The 18468-nt window shown below is 35.1% G+C and overlaps 1 protein-coding gene across 4 annotated transcripts in view; it reads left to right on the top strand.

The window, feature by feature from the left end:
* IRAG1 (inositol 1,4,5-triphosphate receptor associated 1) overlaps positions 1–18468 on the top strand; it is a 66875-nt gene that overhangs the window by 10126 nt on the left and 38281 nt on the right. For 3 of the 4 annotated variants that reach the window (XM_086749417.1, XM_086749419.1, XM_086749416.1), the window contains exons 3-6: positions 4068–4122; positions 12772–12869; positions 16571–16624; positions 17319–17510. In XM_086749417.1, coding sequence (XP_086605543.1) covers positions 17442–17510 — 69 coding nt within the window. In that variant the 5' untranslated portion in view covers positions 4068–4122; positions 12772–12869; positions 16571–16624; positions 17319–17441. The remainder of the gene's footprint in view (positions 1–4067; positions 4123–12771; positions 12870–16570; positions 16625–17318; positions 17511–18468) is intronic. The other variant, XM_086749418.1, reaches the window with a different exon arrangement.

Genomic DNA, 18468 nt, shown 5'->3' with positions numbered 1-18468 from the left:
GATGGATGTTCAGGGATGGAAGTTACTTCATGAAACTGAGTATGTAACTGTGCATTCTTGCTAACTTAAAGTGCAACACGGTTTAGATATGTGAGAAAAGTGAAATTTAGTTCAGAAGTGCAGAAGATCGGACAGCTACTATTAGATAACATAATGAGTTTTACTATAGTGAATTTAATAATTAGAACCTGTCCTGAAACAGTATTACACAATACAAACATCTGATAAACAGTTCAGGGGAGGAAGTAAGATACAGTGGCCAGTTTCACTTAAGTGCATTGGGGAATTATAATTTTTTCTTCACAGTGGTAAATCTTAGCTGTATTAGCAGTGTTTATTTGAAAAAGCTGAAGAATTATGTTGCTAGTATTTTGAATATTCTGAGGTTCTTGAACACGTCTTTTGAAAATCAAACATACAAATACCCCCAAACCTCGACTTTCCCAAAATATTTGCAGGATATAGTGAAAGATGTGCCATTACACAGTGAAGGTACACTGTGAAGAATCAAATCTCTAGAATAGTTTAGAACTGAACTGTTGCATTCCTCACTTTCTTAAACACGTGGTTCTAGTATTTTATGCTGCATTTGTGCTATGAAATAATTATTTAAATTGGTGAAACTTTGATGTTCCACTCAGTTATAAAGATTGAGTAATGTACAAATGAAAAGCATATTCAGGGTGTTTTCAATATGTAGACCCGCCTAAGGAATATTAAACCATCATAGTAAGGGTTTCAACTGTGTAGCTTTATGAAAGTCAATTAGGCAAATAACTCCTGCAGGCCCTTGCAGAGTAAATTCACTAGAAAAGTTATGTGACTTACTAATGCCTGATTTTTGGCTTGGTGTAGTTGCAGCAATAGTGATGAAGACAGAGTATAAACCTGATGAGTAAACTAAATAAAATTCTATTACTCCACTTCGCTGCAAAAATTTAAGTAAAAAATGTAATTTTTAATACTAAAAGCACTCATATTGTGTAACTGGTTATTCTGTCATTAAATATTCATGAAGCTCTGCAGTACAATTTTCAGTTAAGGTATTGGTTGTAATTAAAACAAGCTATGTGATTGAAATTTGCTTTTTGCCTCAACTTAGTTCAAAATCATGCTTAATGTGCATTTAGAATTGAAGTGTTTTTCTTTCACGTGGATGATGGAAAAGTATGGTACCCTTCACTCAGGTTGGCAAATGAATTGTTATGGAAAGTATTGTAATTGCCCTGTTTGTTTATCTTCTAGATTCTGTTGTTTCCTCAGAGAATAATTTCTGAGTTAACTGGATAATGAGAATTTTGGGGAAAAAAATCATAGCTAGCTCTGACTTTGAATTTAAATATTTCCTTTAATAAAACCACAAAAATGGCATGTTCAGTTAGTAACTTTATCCTTTTCATTCTGTAGAAATATACTTTTATTTTCTCCAATGGGGTTAAAAACAAAACACTTGGAGGGAACACTTAGAAAATGAATTTGTGAGTTGCCATTAAGCACCATGGAAATTAAAATAAACATTGTTCTAACTAAGAAATATTAACAACAATAAAAAAGTTTGTGTTGGAAGAAATCTTTACATGCCTTAGAAACATGTTCAACACATTTTGACATCATCATATTTACACAGATCAAACAGTATAATTGGTATTAATTTATCTTTAGATAGATTTTTTTTTTTTCACAGATCTAGACATTGTGTATCTTGTTTGTTAAGCTAGCTTGGCAAGTGATACTTGTTTGTAGTCAGTTGTCACCTTTTATAAAGAAGAAATACAGGAAAGATATGAAAAAAGATTAGTGAAATATACATTAAGTGTTCATAAAACACCTAGTAACTTTAGTTCTAGCTTTCTTATTTCTTTCCGTTTGTGAAGCAAAACTCTTGGGAAGATGGTTTCCTAATGACTGCAGTGTGGTATTTGGATAGAAGATTAATAAAGAGAAATAAGATTTTAATTCTTGAGAATTTAATTTCTTAGCCAATAAAATTAAGAGATTGATAGAAGCTATCTCTCTTTAGCCCACTATTGCTTCCCCTGCCCCAAGCAATTTATCTGGAAGGTAACCTCAACTAAGTCACTTCAGGAAAGGGAGTTATATAAAAAAAGGTTAATTTAAACCTAATGAAGTTTGTCTCCCTGGGCTTCTCCTGTAGTCAGCTGGGAAGAGAGAGTTTCAGAGAGCCTAACTTAAGTTCCTGATTTTAGGGCAGGAAGTTAAGTTGACTTAAAAACAAACAAAAAACCAAACAAACCAACCAAGCAAACTGAAAACTTAGGGAGATAAATGGCCTTAGACTAAAGTGAGTCTCCATAAAAGATCCCCTTTATACGTGTTCTCATTTCTCTCAATCTATTGAAGGCATGTGGTATTATAATAACTCTTTTATTGAAGATGATGTACAGAATGGGCCTAAGCATCAAATTTAGTGTTACTGGTTTTGTTAGAAACATTTGAAAGAAATCTTAGATCACAGTTTAGCAACTGTATCCGGCCATATCCAAATTGATCAATCTTTGAATCAAAACAGCATTTTCAGTTGACAAGTAAAAGCAAATATCTGCATTATCTGTAAGGAAAAAAAAAATCTTCCTCAGCTTAGCAAGTTTTGCTTTCTTTATGCCAATTCTAATAACTACAATAGGACTAATGTAAAGCTAATATTTGCTTCAGTTTAACTGAATTGAGAAAAAGATATAAGTAAACTGGAGAAAGTTTCATAATGGATGCCAAAACACAATTTCTAAGGCAAAACTGCTAACATGAGAGTTTCAAGGGGAAGGGGGATACTGAAGTGAGAATTTAATTTTTGGATGTTGGAAGAACTTTGTCTTTTGAAAAGTTCTCTAATCCTTTTTTATGTGCCAAAGCAAAAAAAAAAAAAAGTCATAAACCCTTATTCTTTTTCCTTGAAGAAATTGTCATCGTATGGATAGAAAAAAATATTTTACTCCTACATTGTAGCAAATATTTGTGGATATATTTTGTTTAGATAAAGTTCTTAATCCAAATTATTCTTAATTGGAAGAAAATATACCATTTTAAATGCTGATACTAAAGCATTGTGTTTATATCACAGCAGCTTTGAACCTGGAAAACATATGTGATAAAATGATGCCTAACATTTCATAACAATTCCTCCCTGGGCCAAAGACAAGAGCTGGAATGAAATGTTTTAAATAAGAAAAAGCATACCTATAAAACTGACTGTGGAAGCTATCACACAAGGTAGACTGAAATTACATGTATCTTCCTTATAATAAATCCATTACTTTAATGATGTATAAAAATAATATATAATATATAATTTTGTAGTTTTATTAAATTGATTTATTTTTAAGACAATTTCTCTTTACAGCCAAAAAGATGAAATATTGCAAAACTCTAATAGAAGCAAATAATTTTAATAAATTAGTGACATAAGGCTGTTTTCTATCATCAGACAATCATTTGCGATTTGTATTTTGAGAATGTACGTGCAAAAAAGGTCAACAAGCCCAGTCTTAGCACATTTATCAAGATTATGTTAGAGGTGCTACAATTCTCACTACTGAGAAATTCATACTTTTTGCACCGTAAACGTATAGTTCAACATGTGTTTGACCCACCTCAGCTGAAGAGGCAGTGAACTGGAAAGGCATATTCCAGTTCAAACCAATTCTGCATAATACTAACTGTTATTCCACTTTTCCTCTCCTGTTCCATGAATTACTTCAACATCTTTATCACTAGGATTGAAAACGATTGTTTGGTTACTTTCTCAAAATAAAGCTTTACTTAGTTCCATGAGCTGTTTCAGGTGTAGCAGAGTATGCACTTTGATATGTAGCTGAAGAAGATGTTTTGCAAGATAACAGGGGCCATACTACACAATAAAACTCAAGTATATGGTAAAAACATGGAAAATTGTATTGTTTTCTGGAAACCATGATGTTTCATTTTAAATTATTAGTTTGAAAAGTAGGTAGTATTGCAGCTTCTAGGCAGTATTGCAGCTGCTAGTCTGTCTCCCTAACTCCTGGTCTCCCTAGTCTGTTATCAAGAGATGACTTTTTTTTTCCCCACAGTTTTCATACTGGCCATACCCTGAGTGGTCAAGCAAACCTCTTGTGATGTCTGTGGGTAAGAATTTTTACATTTTTAGTTTAGAAATTACTAATTACTTTAAGTTCCTTAATGTACAATTAATTGTTCTTACATTAAGAGACACTCCCTTTCTCCCACCACAAAAGACAGATGCTTGCTGCTTTCTAAGTAACTTGTCTTCTGGGTGAAGGTAATAATGGAATAGGTATTCAGAGACCATGAATGAAGCATAACAGCTCTTTAAAAATGAGAATCATTCCCTCCTTGGTATCATGTTCCTTTGCTTGCCTGTACTCCCAAGATTTGATGCTTGAAGCTTTCCTTGCTTAGTCCTGTCCTGCAGGCCTTACATGAGGATAAGATGTAGCCCCCCTAAGGTTAAAGGCACAGTGATTAACTTAGTCTTGCGCAATACAACACAGAGAAAAGTTGGAAGTTTAGAGACAAACAAAATGCACTGTCTGTCTCTTCAAAGCCTTTCTGTAGTGAGTGGAAGCTTTGATTGTGCTTTTCATTACTGGAAAAGAAAGTAGGTTGCTTACAAAGTTTGGTAGACAAGAATTAGTTTGTCTGCTTCGATCTTGTGCAAGGACTGTTAGTTCTCTAACTAGCCTATGATGTAGGATAACTAGTCTAACTAGCCTATGATGTAGAATCTAGCAATAGTGCATGAAAAGTTATATTGATATATATTATCTCTTTGTTGTTAGCTTATTGGTTGTGTGTATATTATCTCTTTGTTATTAGCTTACTAGTGTTAGCTTACTCTTACTTGTCAGCTTACTAGGTACACAAAGGAAATATTACTTACAGTGTGAAACAACTTTTAGAATTGTAAAATTATATGCCTGATACATAGTATTTCTAATTTTTTTTTCCAAATTTGAATATCTCGGGGGGAAGGCCATCCATTATATCTGAGACTAATTTTTTTTTTTTTGCATTTCCCTACCTACTGAGACCTGATTTTCATACTGGTTGAACTAGAAAGAAATAGTAATTAGAGAAAGAGAAGAGATAACTTACAGCCTCCTTCTCAGTCTGATGTATTCCTTTGCACTCTACTGGTATAGATTTTGTGGGAGAAAAACAGTGGGAGTTGCAAAAGCATGTTAAGACATTTCCCCAGTTTGTACTGCTGATTTGAGAAGAGATTATTTTCATGTTTTTTTCTGACTAAGGCACATATGAGACTTTGAGAGCAGGAATGTAGGCAGCTCTGTTTAATTGAATATATATGATAGGCAAGGGGATAGCAAAGGAAGGAACTGGTAGGTTAAGAGAAGGGAAAAAAATGAGAATGGCAGTAATCCTTTGTGATGGAGGGGTGTGTAAACCTTCACACCAATCTCAATTTCTTGCTCTTCTGGGGAAAGAAGGAGGGGAAGAAGATTCTAGACTGGTTTTCACCTCTATCTTCTATTAAATAGTATTACAGTCAAATGGAATTTTCTTCATACTGCTATAAAACTGGGAATGTAATTTTGTGTGTGTGTGCAAATGTATTTATGCATATGTAAAAGTGCAAAGTTTGAAAAGTGCTGGCTCACTGTCTTTTCTCCTGTGAAATCCAGTACTTCTTGTATAATGAATCTTAAAGAACTGAAAATACTTTCACTGGCCTGCCACCCAAATGGCCTCTTAAAAACATCTGAAGTTTGTTTATATGCAAGAATCTAAAATGTAACAAAGCTGGGAGATGCCAGGCATTCTTCAGACTGAGATATGTTTACTTCTTCAAGAATTCCTAAGGAATAGAGCACAATATCATCCTATGGCAGCAGGATCTTAGTCCTGGCTGTGGTCTGAGCATGTATTGTCTTGTATTGACTAGAAAAATGTAAGGAAAAAGAAGTCTTTTTCTCCCATTAATTTCTTCTCTCTGTTGTTTTATCCATCCTTTCCTTCAGCATCGCTAATTACTCATAATAGGTGTAACATTTTCCTTTGTTCACTTTCTCAAAATCAGTTTCTTGCAGAAATTAAACCTACTTCCACCAGTGAATGCTGAAACTGCATATCCGGGTCATGCAAACCATTGACCTAATCCCACAAGAAGATCATGTTTATCTTGTGCCAAAAGCAAGAACCTTCTTTAACTCTCACTATTTTAAACTATCTGCAGGTTAGGGCTTTCCAGATCCAGAGGCTGTATAACTACCACTGTATCTCTCCTCTGAATGCATCTAATCCCTTTTTGAGCTCACTTATATGCGCCACTTCTTTTATAACTTACTGCGATAACAAATTCAATTATTTAATTATGTACTGTGTGAAGGAGCTTCTCTTGTACTTAAACTGTTTACCTAATAACTGCTTTTGGCATCCTCATCCTTGTGTTTTGTGAGGAATTGTGAGCAAATAGTTAATAGGCCACCCTCTCAAGTCTGTTCAACATTTAAAATTTCTAAACTGTTTCTGTCCAGAAATGTCTCTTCTTCAAGTTGAAGTCCTTTTTGTGTGGAAACCATTTGCAATTTCTGACCATTCTTTCTTCTGTATACTCTTTTTATTTACATTGGGTTTTGTTTGGTTTTTTGTTGGTTTTTTTTTGAGATGTGACTAGAACTGTTTTGAAGATTTGGGCATAATATACTCATAATCTTATGTTGTTCTCAATACTTTCCTACTAATTCGTAACATTTTGTCGTTTTGGCTGTTGCTGAATGCTGTTTTCAGAGAACTGTCCAAAATTATTCAGATCGTTTTCCTAAATGGTAAAACATAATGATGGGCTCTAATTTAGCTAAATATATTTTATGGTTATTTTTCCCCATGTGTTTTCATTTGCATCTTTCAACAGTGTATTTGACCTACCATTTAATCATTCAGGTGCTCAGTATCCCATAAACTGCCTTGGCTAGCTTTAGATCTGATTATCCCATCTCATCTTTAATCAGCTGAACACACCCTTTTTTCCAGATTCTTCATGACTATGTTGAACTCCACAGTCCCTGTGGGAGTGTCATTCCTGCACCAGGAAGGCAGACCTGTAACTGACAATAAATCTCAATGTATGCAGACTATATATTTACTGTATACAAATTGTTTATAAGTAGAAAAATACAGAATACTATTTTGTCTGGTTTGTATATAAAGTTATAAAATAAGCATAATTAGATAAACATCACAATTTCTTAAGACAGTAATGACAATAGCAATATTGAATTCTAGCATAGCTGATAAAGTGCTATGAAACAGGACTAAGAAAGATGAATTCTAGTAGACTTAGATCAGTATCAAGATGTTCTCACCTACAAGGAGAGGCTGGTGGGGTATGTGTAGCTCAAAGGCAGCCTTGGCTGCAGTGACCATGAGATGGTGGAGTTCAAGATCCTTAGGGTAGCGAGAAGGGTGTGTAGTAAGCTCTCTACCCTTCAGGAGAGCAGACTTTGGCCTCTCCAGGGATCTAATGGGTAAAGTGCCATGGGGTAAAGCCCTGGAGGGAAGAGGGGCCCAGGAAAATTGGTTGATACTCAAGGAGCACCTCCTCCAAGCTCATGAGCAACGCATCCCAACGAAGAAGAAGTTGGGCAAAAACACCAGGAGGCCTGCATGGATGAACAAGGAGCTCCTGAATGAACTGAAAAACAAAAAGGAAGTCTGTAGAGGGTGGAAGCCTGGAAAGATTACAGAGAGATTGTCCAAGCAGCCAGGGAGCAGTTAAGGAAGGCCAAAGCCCTGACAGAATTAAATCTGTCCAGGGACGTCAAGGGCAACAAGAAAAGCTTCTTTAGCTATGTCGGGGATGAAAGGAAGACCGGGGAGAATGTGAGCCCTCTCCAAAAGGAAATGGGAGACCTAGTTACCCAGGACATGGAGAATGCTGAGGTACTCAATGACTTTTTTGCCTAAGTCTTCTTGTGAGTATAATCTCCCTGCTTGAAAGACCACAATTGCATTTTAGTATCCTAAAGAAAGCTATTTTTCTGTGGGTTTGTTCAACTAACTGTGCCCTCTGGGATTACCCTTTTTAATTGGGAAAGAAAGAATTTTGTTTAATTTCTTCATTTGGAAAATTTCTTGCTTGACTAGCAACAAGACTCCTGGGTCACTAAGCAATAGTTTTCTGCCCTAATTGCCTTCAACTTATTTAAGTTGAACTTATCTAAGTTAGGCCTTTGGTAGTAATTTTTTCCAGATTATATAAAGTTGATATCCAGCCATCCTGGAAAACAGAATAGCTTATAGAATGTTTATATGTAAAAATTGCATTTGAAAATGTTACTTCATTTAACAACCTTAAGGTTTTTCTTAAACAAGAATGAATCAGCACCAAAGGACATGAATTTCCCCCCCCCCCCCCGATTCTATGTGTCTCCCCTCCACTTTTTACATTAACTAAGAAATTAATGACACATAGTCATTTGGGTTTCTTTTTCTTCTACTTCTGTCAGATTTGGAGAAACCTAGAGAATTTTCTACTGTCTGGACTGCATGCATCATACATCACATTCTAGTTATACCTTTATTTTTGTCTATGATGTAGGCAGAGTTGGGAACTTGAGACGATATTTTCTCCAATTGCCGCTTGACTTAAGAAACCCAAATGACTCTGTGTTACTCACTACGTGATGCTTATTTAGGTATAAGCATGTTTAGTGGTAATATTATCTCCTGGTATTATTAAAGACTATGATGATTAGTGATTTCTGTTGGGCAATTTATCAAAGATTGATGCTGCCTCCTAAACAAATTTGCATGTTTCTTTCAAATAATAAGTTGTTTAGGAGGAGGAAGAGAGCAACATTTTTTACTCTCATATAATTTTCAACTCATTTTGGATTTTCTCCTATTCTAAAGTCACTGTCTTTATGTTGTAAGACAATAGATTTTTCTCCAGATCTTTCTCACTCTAGTTTCCTTTTGAACTGCCTTCCTGAATGACACTTAATGTACTGTTCTCCCACTCTTATCTTCACACTTTCTTATATGCTGTTCCTTATGCTTAGAAATCCTTAGTCTCCATGCTAAATATCCACCCACTCCACGTTCCCATTCTTACTTTAAACTGCTTTTCCTTACAGTCTGTCCAAAATAATTTGCAAGTTAGAAACATATCAGTTCTGCCTTGAGATCTGACTGCCTTCTGATCATCAGATTTGCCACTGCAGACTGAATTCTTTAACTTGTGCATAATATTGAATGAAGACCTAATTTTTAATATCACGTGTACTACATTTTTCACCAAATATATATATATTTTAAAGTACTCCAAAGTTCAGCCCAGCTGGTTTCCTAAAGGCCATCTGTCTGAGCTCTGCTGCTTGTTGCCTTGTTATTGCCATTCTTGCTGAAAATCCACTGATGGAAAAAAAAAAAGGAGGTCAGTAAGAAGCAGGATGAGGTAAAATTTGTGCTTGCAAGTTAACAGAACTTACAGAAAGAGCTATCTATGAATTGTAGGGCGGTGGGTTTTTTTTGCATTGTGAGTTGGTTTTTTTTGTTTGTTTGTGTGTGTAGTTTTGGGTTTTTTTAAGCACAAAACAAAGGAAAGAATTGTTGAAATTATAAAAGCAAATTTGTTTAGGGGTGATCAGTTGAAATTTAAAATGCAGGAGGCATATCTAAAATCTTCTGGATGGCAAGATCTGTTAGACAGTTACAATTATTTCATTACCTAGTCTGGCATCTGGCGTGCTTGTGCACTTTATTTTTCATGTGTAGCAAAGCTTTATTATGTGGCTTTGGAGGACGATTTCCTGTGAGGTAAAGGATCTACCATAATTAAAATTTTAAATCTCTAACTGGTTCATTGTTGAAGAGCTTTCTCTAAATAATGATTTCAGCATAAACCTTTAGTAAGCTCAGTGATATATAGAGGTGGCTTTCACTATTATGTTTTGAAAGATTGAACATATGGCTTCATATTCACTTCAATTTCTTCTACTTTCTGAAGAAGTTTCCTTGTTTTTGGCAAAGAAATATGCATGAGTACTTGGACATCAATAAAAAACCAAAACAGACTACGTAGATAGAAGAAAAAAAAAAAGGGGGAGAGAGAGAGACATGTGCTTTCTCTTTTGCCACACAGTCCTTGGCCATATTGGTTCTCTACTCTGGAGAGAATGTTTAAAAAGGGACCCTGGAAACAGCTGCCAGTTATATTAATGTAACCAGTTTGTGCTGGATGCAAGCATTGAATGAGAGGAAACTGATGTGGTAAAAGCTTATAGGTCTGAAATCGCTGAAGGAGTGCCACCTCCCTCTGGTTCTCCTGCCACAGTTGTCCTGTTGTCTCCAGCACGGGATGTGGGGAGTGCCAGGTTCTTGCAAAGGCATGACTGGGGAGAAGCCTCTGCTCCAAGAACATATTTTTTTGTGAACTTGTATACAATTCTTAAAATCATTTGTTTTCATGGGGAGATAATGCTACTTATAACCTAATTTCCTTACATTCTTTTTTGTGCTAAATAAAAACAAAAACTGAAAACAAAGACTTTGCATCCAAAACAGAGTAGTTTATAAAAGTTTGATTCATGTAGTATTAACTCCTAATTGCCCCTAAAAAAAAGTGGAATCGGGAAACTTTCAGGCTGCCTAAAATACACTTACCTTAAAAGAATCCCTCTTTTTTTTTTTTTAAATCTGGGTCTAGTAGTCTAAAAAGTTAGTGAAATACTGCTCTTCAGTATTTCTAAAATATGTACATTCTTCAGCCTAGATTTCTTGCAAAAAAAAAACCCCCAAACCCCACAATTCTAAGCCTTTGCTTCGAGAGGAATAAACCTGAACACTTACTGTTAACGATACAAAAATTATAACTATTGATAAAACAAATAAAGCTGGCTGATAGTATTTCACAGCAAAAACACTATTTTCAGATACAGTTGTGATCTTTTAGTAGATCTATGCTAAAAATAATTGTGAGTGAAATTGGGTCCAACTGATTTTTCTGTTAATATGTCAGGGAAAAGCCTACAGCTGGAACCAGAATGGATCCTATTGAAGTTAAGTACATAACTTCTAGAAAATATTAGAAATTAAACCCTGTGGGAGTTAGTTAGTTATCAGATCTCTTTAAACTGATTTAAAATTTTAGATACATAACCAAACCAAATTATTTGATTTAGGAGTTGATCTTGTTGGTAATGGACCAGCATCACCTCTCACCCCGAAGTGTTTTGTTCTTCAGTCTCAGCAGGGTGCCATAACTAGCCATTACTAGAGAGATTCTCCTGAGTGCTCCCAATCAGATCAGGCTGGACATGCATCGAAAGAACATTCTACTTTCTGCCTGACCTAACTTTTCCTTTCTCTCTTTCAAGCAGATTATTGAAAACTATCAAGTTTTATGTGTTCCTGAGCTATGATGAAAACAGGAAGGAGAAAACAAGATCCTTTCCTGTCAGGCTGCTCTGTAAAGTAAATCCTGTATGGGTAGATTGTAAACCTGAGGAAGATAGCACCCACTGAGTGTGAGACACAGAAGTTTTTTAAAGGCTGGGGGACATTTGCTGTATTCTTCTTATACTTTTGTTAGTTTCTTCCTTTAAAATATTTTTGTGACAGAATTATTCACATTTATCCCTTGTCTCTGAAGTTGCAACCTGGAAGTGTTCTGATTGTCAAGTATTATTTAAGTCACTCAGGAATTAATCTCAATGCTCAGGAATTAATGTCAGTACTTCTGAGAATGAAAACAGATGCTTTGAATTCAGGTAGTAGCTGTACACACTTTGTGTGCCCCAGTGGTATTGTTCTGTATCTTATAAATGGAAACACCACTTTGTCTTCCACATTTTACCTTCTACAGTTGCATGGATATTAATGTGGGTAGAACTCAGATCATTACTGTTATCATGGAGAAACCTTACATTAGTCCTGGGACTATGACTATGTGTTTTGGTAAACTGACTGAAACAGTACATTAATATCTTGCAAGCTTTAGTATTTAATAAAATAGATGCATAAAAATAGATGCAGTAGGAAACAGACTTTTTTTTTTCTGTTTTGCAGACAGGAAAGTGTTTTCCAATTTCCATGCACTGTATCTTGTCACATAGAGTAAGACTGTAAATGAGTCAGCTTTAGTTGTGATTTTGTGTTTCCTTTTAATTTTCCATTGAATGTTTCTAGTATACAAAAATTTTGAACTCCTAGTGCAAAATATTAAAGGTTTTCTATTAAGATATTCTGGATCTGGTTTTATAGGTTTTGTTTGTTTTGTTTTGTTGTGGTGTTGCTTTTAACATTTTTTTGAGATAGCTAATGTATGCCAAAAAACTTTGTTTGTGTATCTTAAATACTATAACCATGTTTTGTGTTTGAAAACTTATTTTGTGGTACAAACGTAAGAAAAAAACCTGTTTTTCTCACACTTGGTTTGAATGAAATAAGTTTAGTATTTTTTAAGTACTTCAAAGCTGCAAAACCTAATTCAAAATGCTACATGAATTCCATATGCTTTTACAGCTATACAAAACGAGTGCAAGAAGATACCTTTCTAGTATGGTAATGTTTTACAAACACTTTGCAGGACAAGAAGGAAAAAAGTTACAAAAAAGGAGCTCGAAATTGTGCAGTTCACCTGTGTTCATGAGTATGCAACTTCTGTTGTTGACAAATGAGAGTTGCTTCACTTGACTGCAGGCAGTATGAGGTTAAGAAATATTAATAAAACATTTTCTTAACTGTTTATTTCTGCTTTTTTTTTATATATATATCCTTTTTGTGATGTGACAGAGGAGTTGAGGTCAACTGCCAAGCTATCAGTGGAGATGGAGTAAAGCACCTTTATCTGAGCCTTTGCTAACACGGTACTCAGCCGTGACTCAGAGAGGGTAAGTTTACTGATTATACGTAGCTTTCTCTACTGTGGTAAAATGGGTTGCAGAGAGGACACACTGAAAGCCAAGGGCCTCTAAATACTTTTCCCTTTTATGGAATAGAGCTCCCAGATCACCATTTCCTGGAGATTGTACTCTAAGCCTACACAGTGGTAAAAGAAAGTTCTCTGCATTCACTGATCTATATCTGACTACAAATTTGAGCTCAGGGGATCATTTTTTTCCTAACTATTTTAAGCAGTAAGTTTACAATAATAGACCAAAATGTTAAAAACCACTCCATCCTCTCTTCTTTCTTTTTCTTAACTTTTTTGCTTTGCATAGCCTCATCTTAGTGTGAAAATAAGCAGAATCTGGTGAATATGACAGATCATTTGGGTGGGGTTTTTTTAAACTAATTTTGTAGATGCAAAAGGCTCGTCCAGACTAAGACTGTAGCTCTTCGCCCACATCCACTCTTCTTGTGACATGTGAGTTCATCTCTACTAGTATTTAATTTTAAAAGGTAATTTTGAAGCTCTTGCAATTTCTAAAATATTGGAATTCTTGAGGGGATCATTTACTGTAATAAAACACCACAATAATGTCATGGTATCCTTTGATAGGTTAGAAGTAGGCCAGACAGATCAATGCCTAACAAAAGAAATAACAGAATCTTGAAATTGTCTTAGTGACTAGGATGCTAACATGTGCTTATGCACCTTGGCTGTTTTTAAAGTGCAGATGCATTTTTTTTAATCTATCCTTTCAGTAGCTTCAGGAACAGTAATTACAGTTGTTTCTGTTGGTATCTCACTGTATTGCATGTATTGTTATCATATAATTTTCTTCTTTGACTGGAACATGTTTATGCTTGTGGAAAGGAGATAAAGCTGGCAGCATGATTCCAAAGGCTCTTCATCCGGCAGATGAGCCAGGCTTAGAACCAGGATAGTCATGCTCTCTGCACTTTGGCTCAGGGTTCAGTAAGGCTATAAGCTGTTTTTGTAGATAGAGATGCAAATTTCTGTAGGTTCTAAGGCTGTATTCCTCCCTACTGCTCTACTGAACAAGAAAAAAAATGTACCTTCCAGGGAAATAAATTGCAGATAAGCTCCTATAATCCTTGTTAGATTGTTCTCATGAAGCCCCCTTTTTCTATATGTTTTGACACTCACTGACACTTACTGGAGCTATTTTCATAAGGTTACTTCAACAGTAATGGGAGAAGAACATTTACTCACTAGTATCTTAAGGTTCCATAATTTCTAAACCTTTATCATTCCTACTAATATCAGAAGTAAGAAGGCAGTAATTGATACAGAAAATGGTAGAACTCCTTGCACGGCATGGAGCAAGAATGCAGCTCCATTGGTTATATCCATTTACATTTACAAGATGTGATGTTTGTACATTATAAAGTCGTTAAAGGATCTGGACTGCTGATTTTAAGAACACTGCACCAGTTAAAAATAAGCTTTTAGACTGCAAAAATAATAATCCAAGATTTCTAAATCATATAGCTTATGAATTGAACTATGAACTTATGGGTTTTTTTTGTTGAAATACCAATAAATAGTAGACCTTACATTTTCACCTTAGAGGACTGCAGCAGTGCAGTCAAGGTATGCAAAGACTGCATCTCTTTTAATATGAATAATTATATGTAAGCTTTCACTGCTCCAGTATAGTCCTCAGCCCTGGGGTTTTCTGGAGAGATACTAGGAAAAAATGGAAAGTCAGGAGAATAAATCTTCCTACTGATCACCACCACAAAGACTTGGAAGTCTTTCCTATTTGAAAAATAGCTCAGTAAGGAAGTCCAGAGTAAGGTTCTAATTGTCTCAGAGATGGACTAAACTCAGTTAACTCCAAATATAGGGGTTGTTAAGGTGGCGTAAACTCATCTTTCTACCCTCCGTTCTCCCTTGGCTGTACTTTCTGTGCTGCATCTCTAAGACAACACAGCTCGAGATTTGTCCTTTTCTATTCTTAGACAAGCCTGCTGGTTTTTGTTAATTTTTTTATTTTATTTTAATTTTTTTTTTTTTTGCTTTTTAAATCTGAAAAATGAACTGAAATGATGTGCTTAATAGCTCTTTCTTTTTTTCAATATGACTTGCATTACTTTTTTAAGTTTAGTATGTACTGGGAACTCAGCTAAGACCAGCAATAAACCGCTTTGATGCAATAGCTTATATAACTCCACATAGGACTACAAATGGATTTTGGCCATGACTTGAAACATTCCTGGTTTTTCAGGCCCAGCAGTTAAGTTCCATTCAGTTAAGCCTATCAGGCTATCAGCACCGTTATAAATTCATAAGGCAAACACTAAGAGGGATTAGATAAACAGCCAAATTTATATCTTCTCTTTTTTTGTTTTTGTTTGAATTTGAGTTCTTGCAAACTCAGAAATTGCATAGGACGCCAGGATTTTTAGAGATGAAAAGCAAATTCATGTAACTTTTTTTTAGTTACCTTGCTTCTACCTCATCTTTCTGTATTGTTAATAGTTGGTGACTGTTGTTTTATACAAAAATACTTAACTATTGAAACAGACAGAAGCACACTACTGCTATCTGCCTAATTTCTGTGGGTTTACAAAAATATATGTAATCATAAATGTCTGTTTTTCATCATATTAGATACTTTAAAGATATTTTGCCTTAATAAACTTTTTAAAATCTTATTTTTATTCATAGAAAGCTTCCTCTGCTTTTATTTGAAGTCAGAGTTGGATAAAATCATGATACAAACATAAGCTTCCACTTATCGCAGTAGAGCTAGAAATTCATCCTTAGCAGGTTCAGAATGACTACAGAAGCTTGAAACATGCTGTTCCTACAGCATATACTGCTCTGAAAATATTACACTTACTATTAAAAAAAGTCTTTATCTTAGTCTTCATAATGATGTCATATATGCTGTATCTTTTCCACTGTCTTTTCCAAAGAACTTCAATTAAATAATTATTTTTTTTTCTGAACACACTAATAGTTGTGTTAGAGATCATTTTTACAGTCTATTATTTCAGCATTAAACTTTGGAAAATTAAGTTCCAATATAATGTGAAATAAATCTAATAAAAGCATGGGTCTTAACTGCTTCTGTAGTCCAAAGTTTTCATGCATTCTGTAGGTTTTACAACACAGAATTTTTTCTGTGAAAGCTGAGGTGAATAACTTGTCACTACTGAGACTGCTTCAGTATTTCCTGTGAATGGTTTTGTCTCTCTCTTTTATCCTCTCTTTTTCTTCTGTTTAAATCAACACAAGTATTTTGACAATTTTAATTGTCAGCCTCGGCAAGCCGACATGTTCCTGAATATATTTCTTTGCACTTCCCTGAAACGGAAGGGAAAACTGTACAACGTTAATCTTACAGTGCCACTAAGTTCCTTGAACTTCAAATCATCTCCCCATCTCAGCCCCTTTGTTCTATCGTGATTTCCAGAAGAGTAAAAGAACAGAGATGAGATTAGTAATTCAGATTTGGGAGCAGATAACATGTTTTGGAGGTTGAACCTGTGCTTGTTGGGTATATTTATCTCCTTGGTACACTATTGAAGTTGTTACATTACTGTTTGAGTGTATAGCTCCATTCTATACATAGATGTGAATTAACTGTAAAGGGAATATAGTTAGTTCTTACCAGGCCAGACAGCAACTGTGTACCAGATTATTTCTGATAACTGCATTGTCTGTCATCTATAGGCACCACCAAGGAGTCGAATGATTTATTTATGAGGACTGTTCCTTATCTATCCGGTAGGTGTCATAGTAAGTCTTGTAATACATACACTGTGGCTGTAAGGATTAGTACTTTACATTTCTCATCTTCAGACTACTGTACAGGCTTTAATGCTCCCTTTGATACTAAGAACAAGAATTTTCTCAGCTAATAGGCAGTTTTTTTTGTTTTGTTTTGTTTTTTACATTTGGACATTACTGCTATTTTGCTTTGCAAGTGTTTTGCATGGTGTTGTCTTGTGCAGATGTACACCAAGTCTTAGCACAATTCACCTAGGCCTTGCTGTTGCTCAGAGGAAGAGTGCCACCATCTGAGTTTCCAGTTTTACTCCTTTCTTTGAGATCTGAGATCACACTCTGTAGCATTAGGACTTTGTTAGTTACTAAAAGGCATATTACAGATATCTAGGATCCTTTTTCATTCTTAGAGGATTTTTAGAGAGGGTAGTTTGGTCACAGCCAAAACAGTCATAGTAATGAAAAAAAGTCTGTAAAATGGAGGGGAGAGATGGAAATAGCAACAAGAATGGAAGGTTGTCCGTTTTGAATGTGTTTACTAAGTTATACTTGACTTTGAAAGCTTTAGTTAATAAAACACAAGATAGCATTTTTAATTTTAAACCTTAATACTGTTTGTTATTGTATAGTGATCTCAGTGTTAGAGCACAGAGTTTTGAATGGATTTGATTTATGTTTTTGGCATCTAACACAGCCTGCGGATCACAAGGCCTCTCAGCGCTTATGACTTCAGGCTAACCTGAAACAGATACTCTCAGCAGTGCATGGTCCTATTAGTCCACATCATTGCTGTTCCACGTGCTTCACGCTGTCAGCCATGCCAACCTTACCTGAGGACAAGGGACAATCAAAAGAGGCACAGCACAACAATTCTCCTCCAGCCAAAGTAAGCACTCTTACAAAGGTGTTTTCTGACACTTGTTGGAAACCTGAGTCTGAAACTCATTTCTGTATATTTAGGAGCTTATAAAATAACATCTTAATCATTGCTCTGTATTAGTGTGTTTTGATAATTGATGAAGCTATGAATGATTTTTCAGTTGATATTCTTAGAATTCTTCAAATATTTTATAGACTGAGGAAAAAGAACTGAACTTGCTCAAGCACTTATTTATCAGTTTGCTCTAGAGGCTTATATGTCTGTCTGATCTGAATCTAAGATGTCAAAAAATGTCCTTTGTGATATTATTACAGAAAACTTTAACCTTTGAAAAAAGAACTTAGACTTGTACTTCACAGTAGTCTTGAAACATCTAGTGTTGGCTTTACAGATATAGAAGATGCTATGCAATTCATGTGCATGTGAAAGATGGAAATCTGCTTTTTGAGTTGTAGTTTTTCTCAGTGCTCTATTTGCCACAGTAGTAGCTGAACATATACTGGAACTACACAGAGAGCAGGTGGGTGCTCCCTAGACATATGAATAATTTTGCTACTTAAATATTTTTACATGTTTTATTTGCAGCTAAATGTAAAAAAAATCAGTAAGAGATGATACTCCTCCCTTTTGAATAATTATACCACTGATAAAAAGCAATTATATGTTATAATAAAGTGAGGAGGTTTTTTTAATTGTTAGCTTAACTGAAGTAAAGAACCTTACTGTGATTACAAAATCACAGATTATCCAGATCATCCCGTTTTGTGCAAACTGGTGTGAAGAAAGAGGGGATTTATAATCTGGCACATCCTCGGTTAAAAATGTATTATTGTCACTGGAGGACACTGTATTCTACACTTTAGATGAAAACATCCGTTACTTTAATATTGATGGAAAAATTATCAGCAGTGATCCCTATGCTGATTTGTCATATATTCCATCTAAATTGCACATTGTGGTGAGT

Source organism: Chlamydotis macqueenii, chromosome 5 (assembly GCF_036417535.1).
Source record: "Chlamydotis macqueenii isolate bChlMac1 chromosome 5, bChlMac1.mat, whole genome shotgun sequence".
Classification (NCBI taxonomy): Eukaryota; Metazoa; Chordata; class Aves; order Otidiformes; family Otididae; genus Chlamydotis; species Chlamydotis macqueenii.
This window is presented reverse-complemented; position numbering and strand designations above follow the sequence as displayed.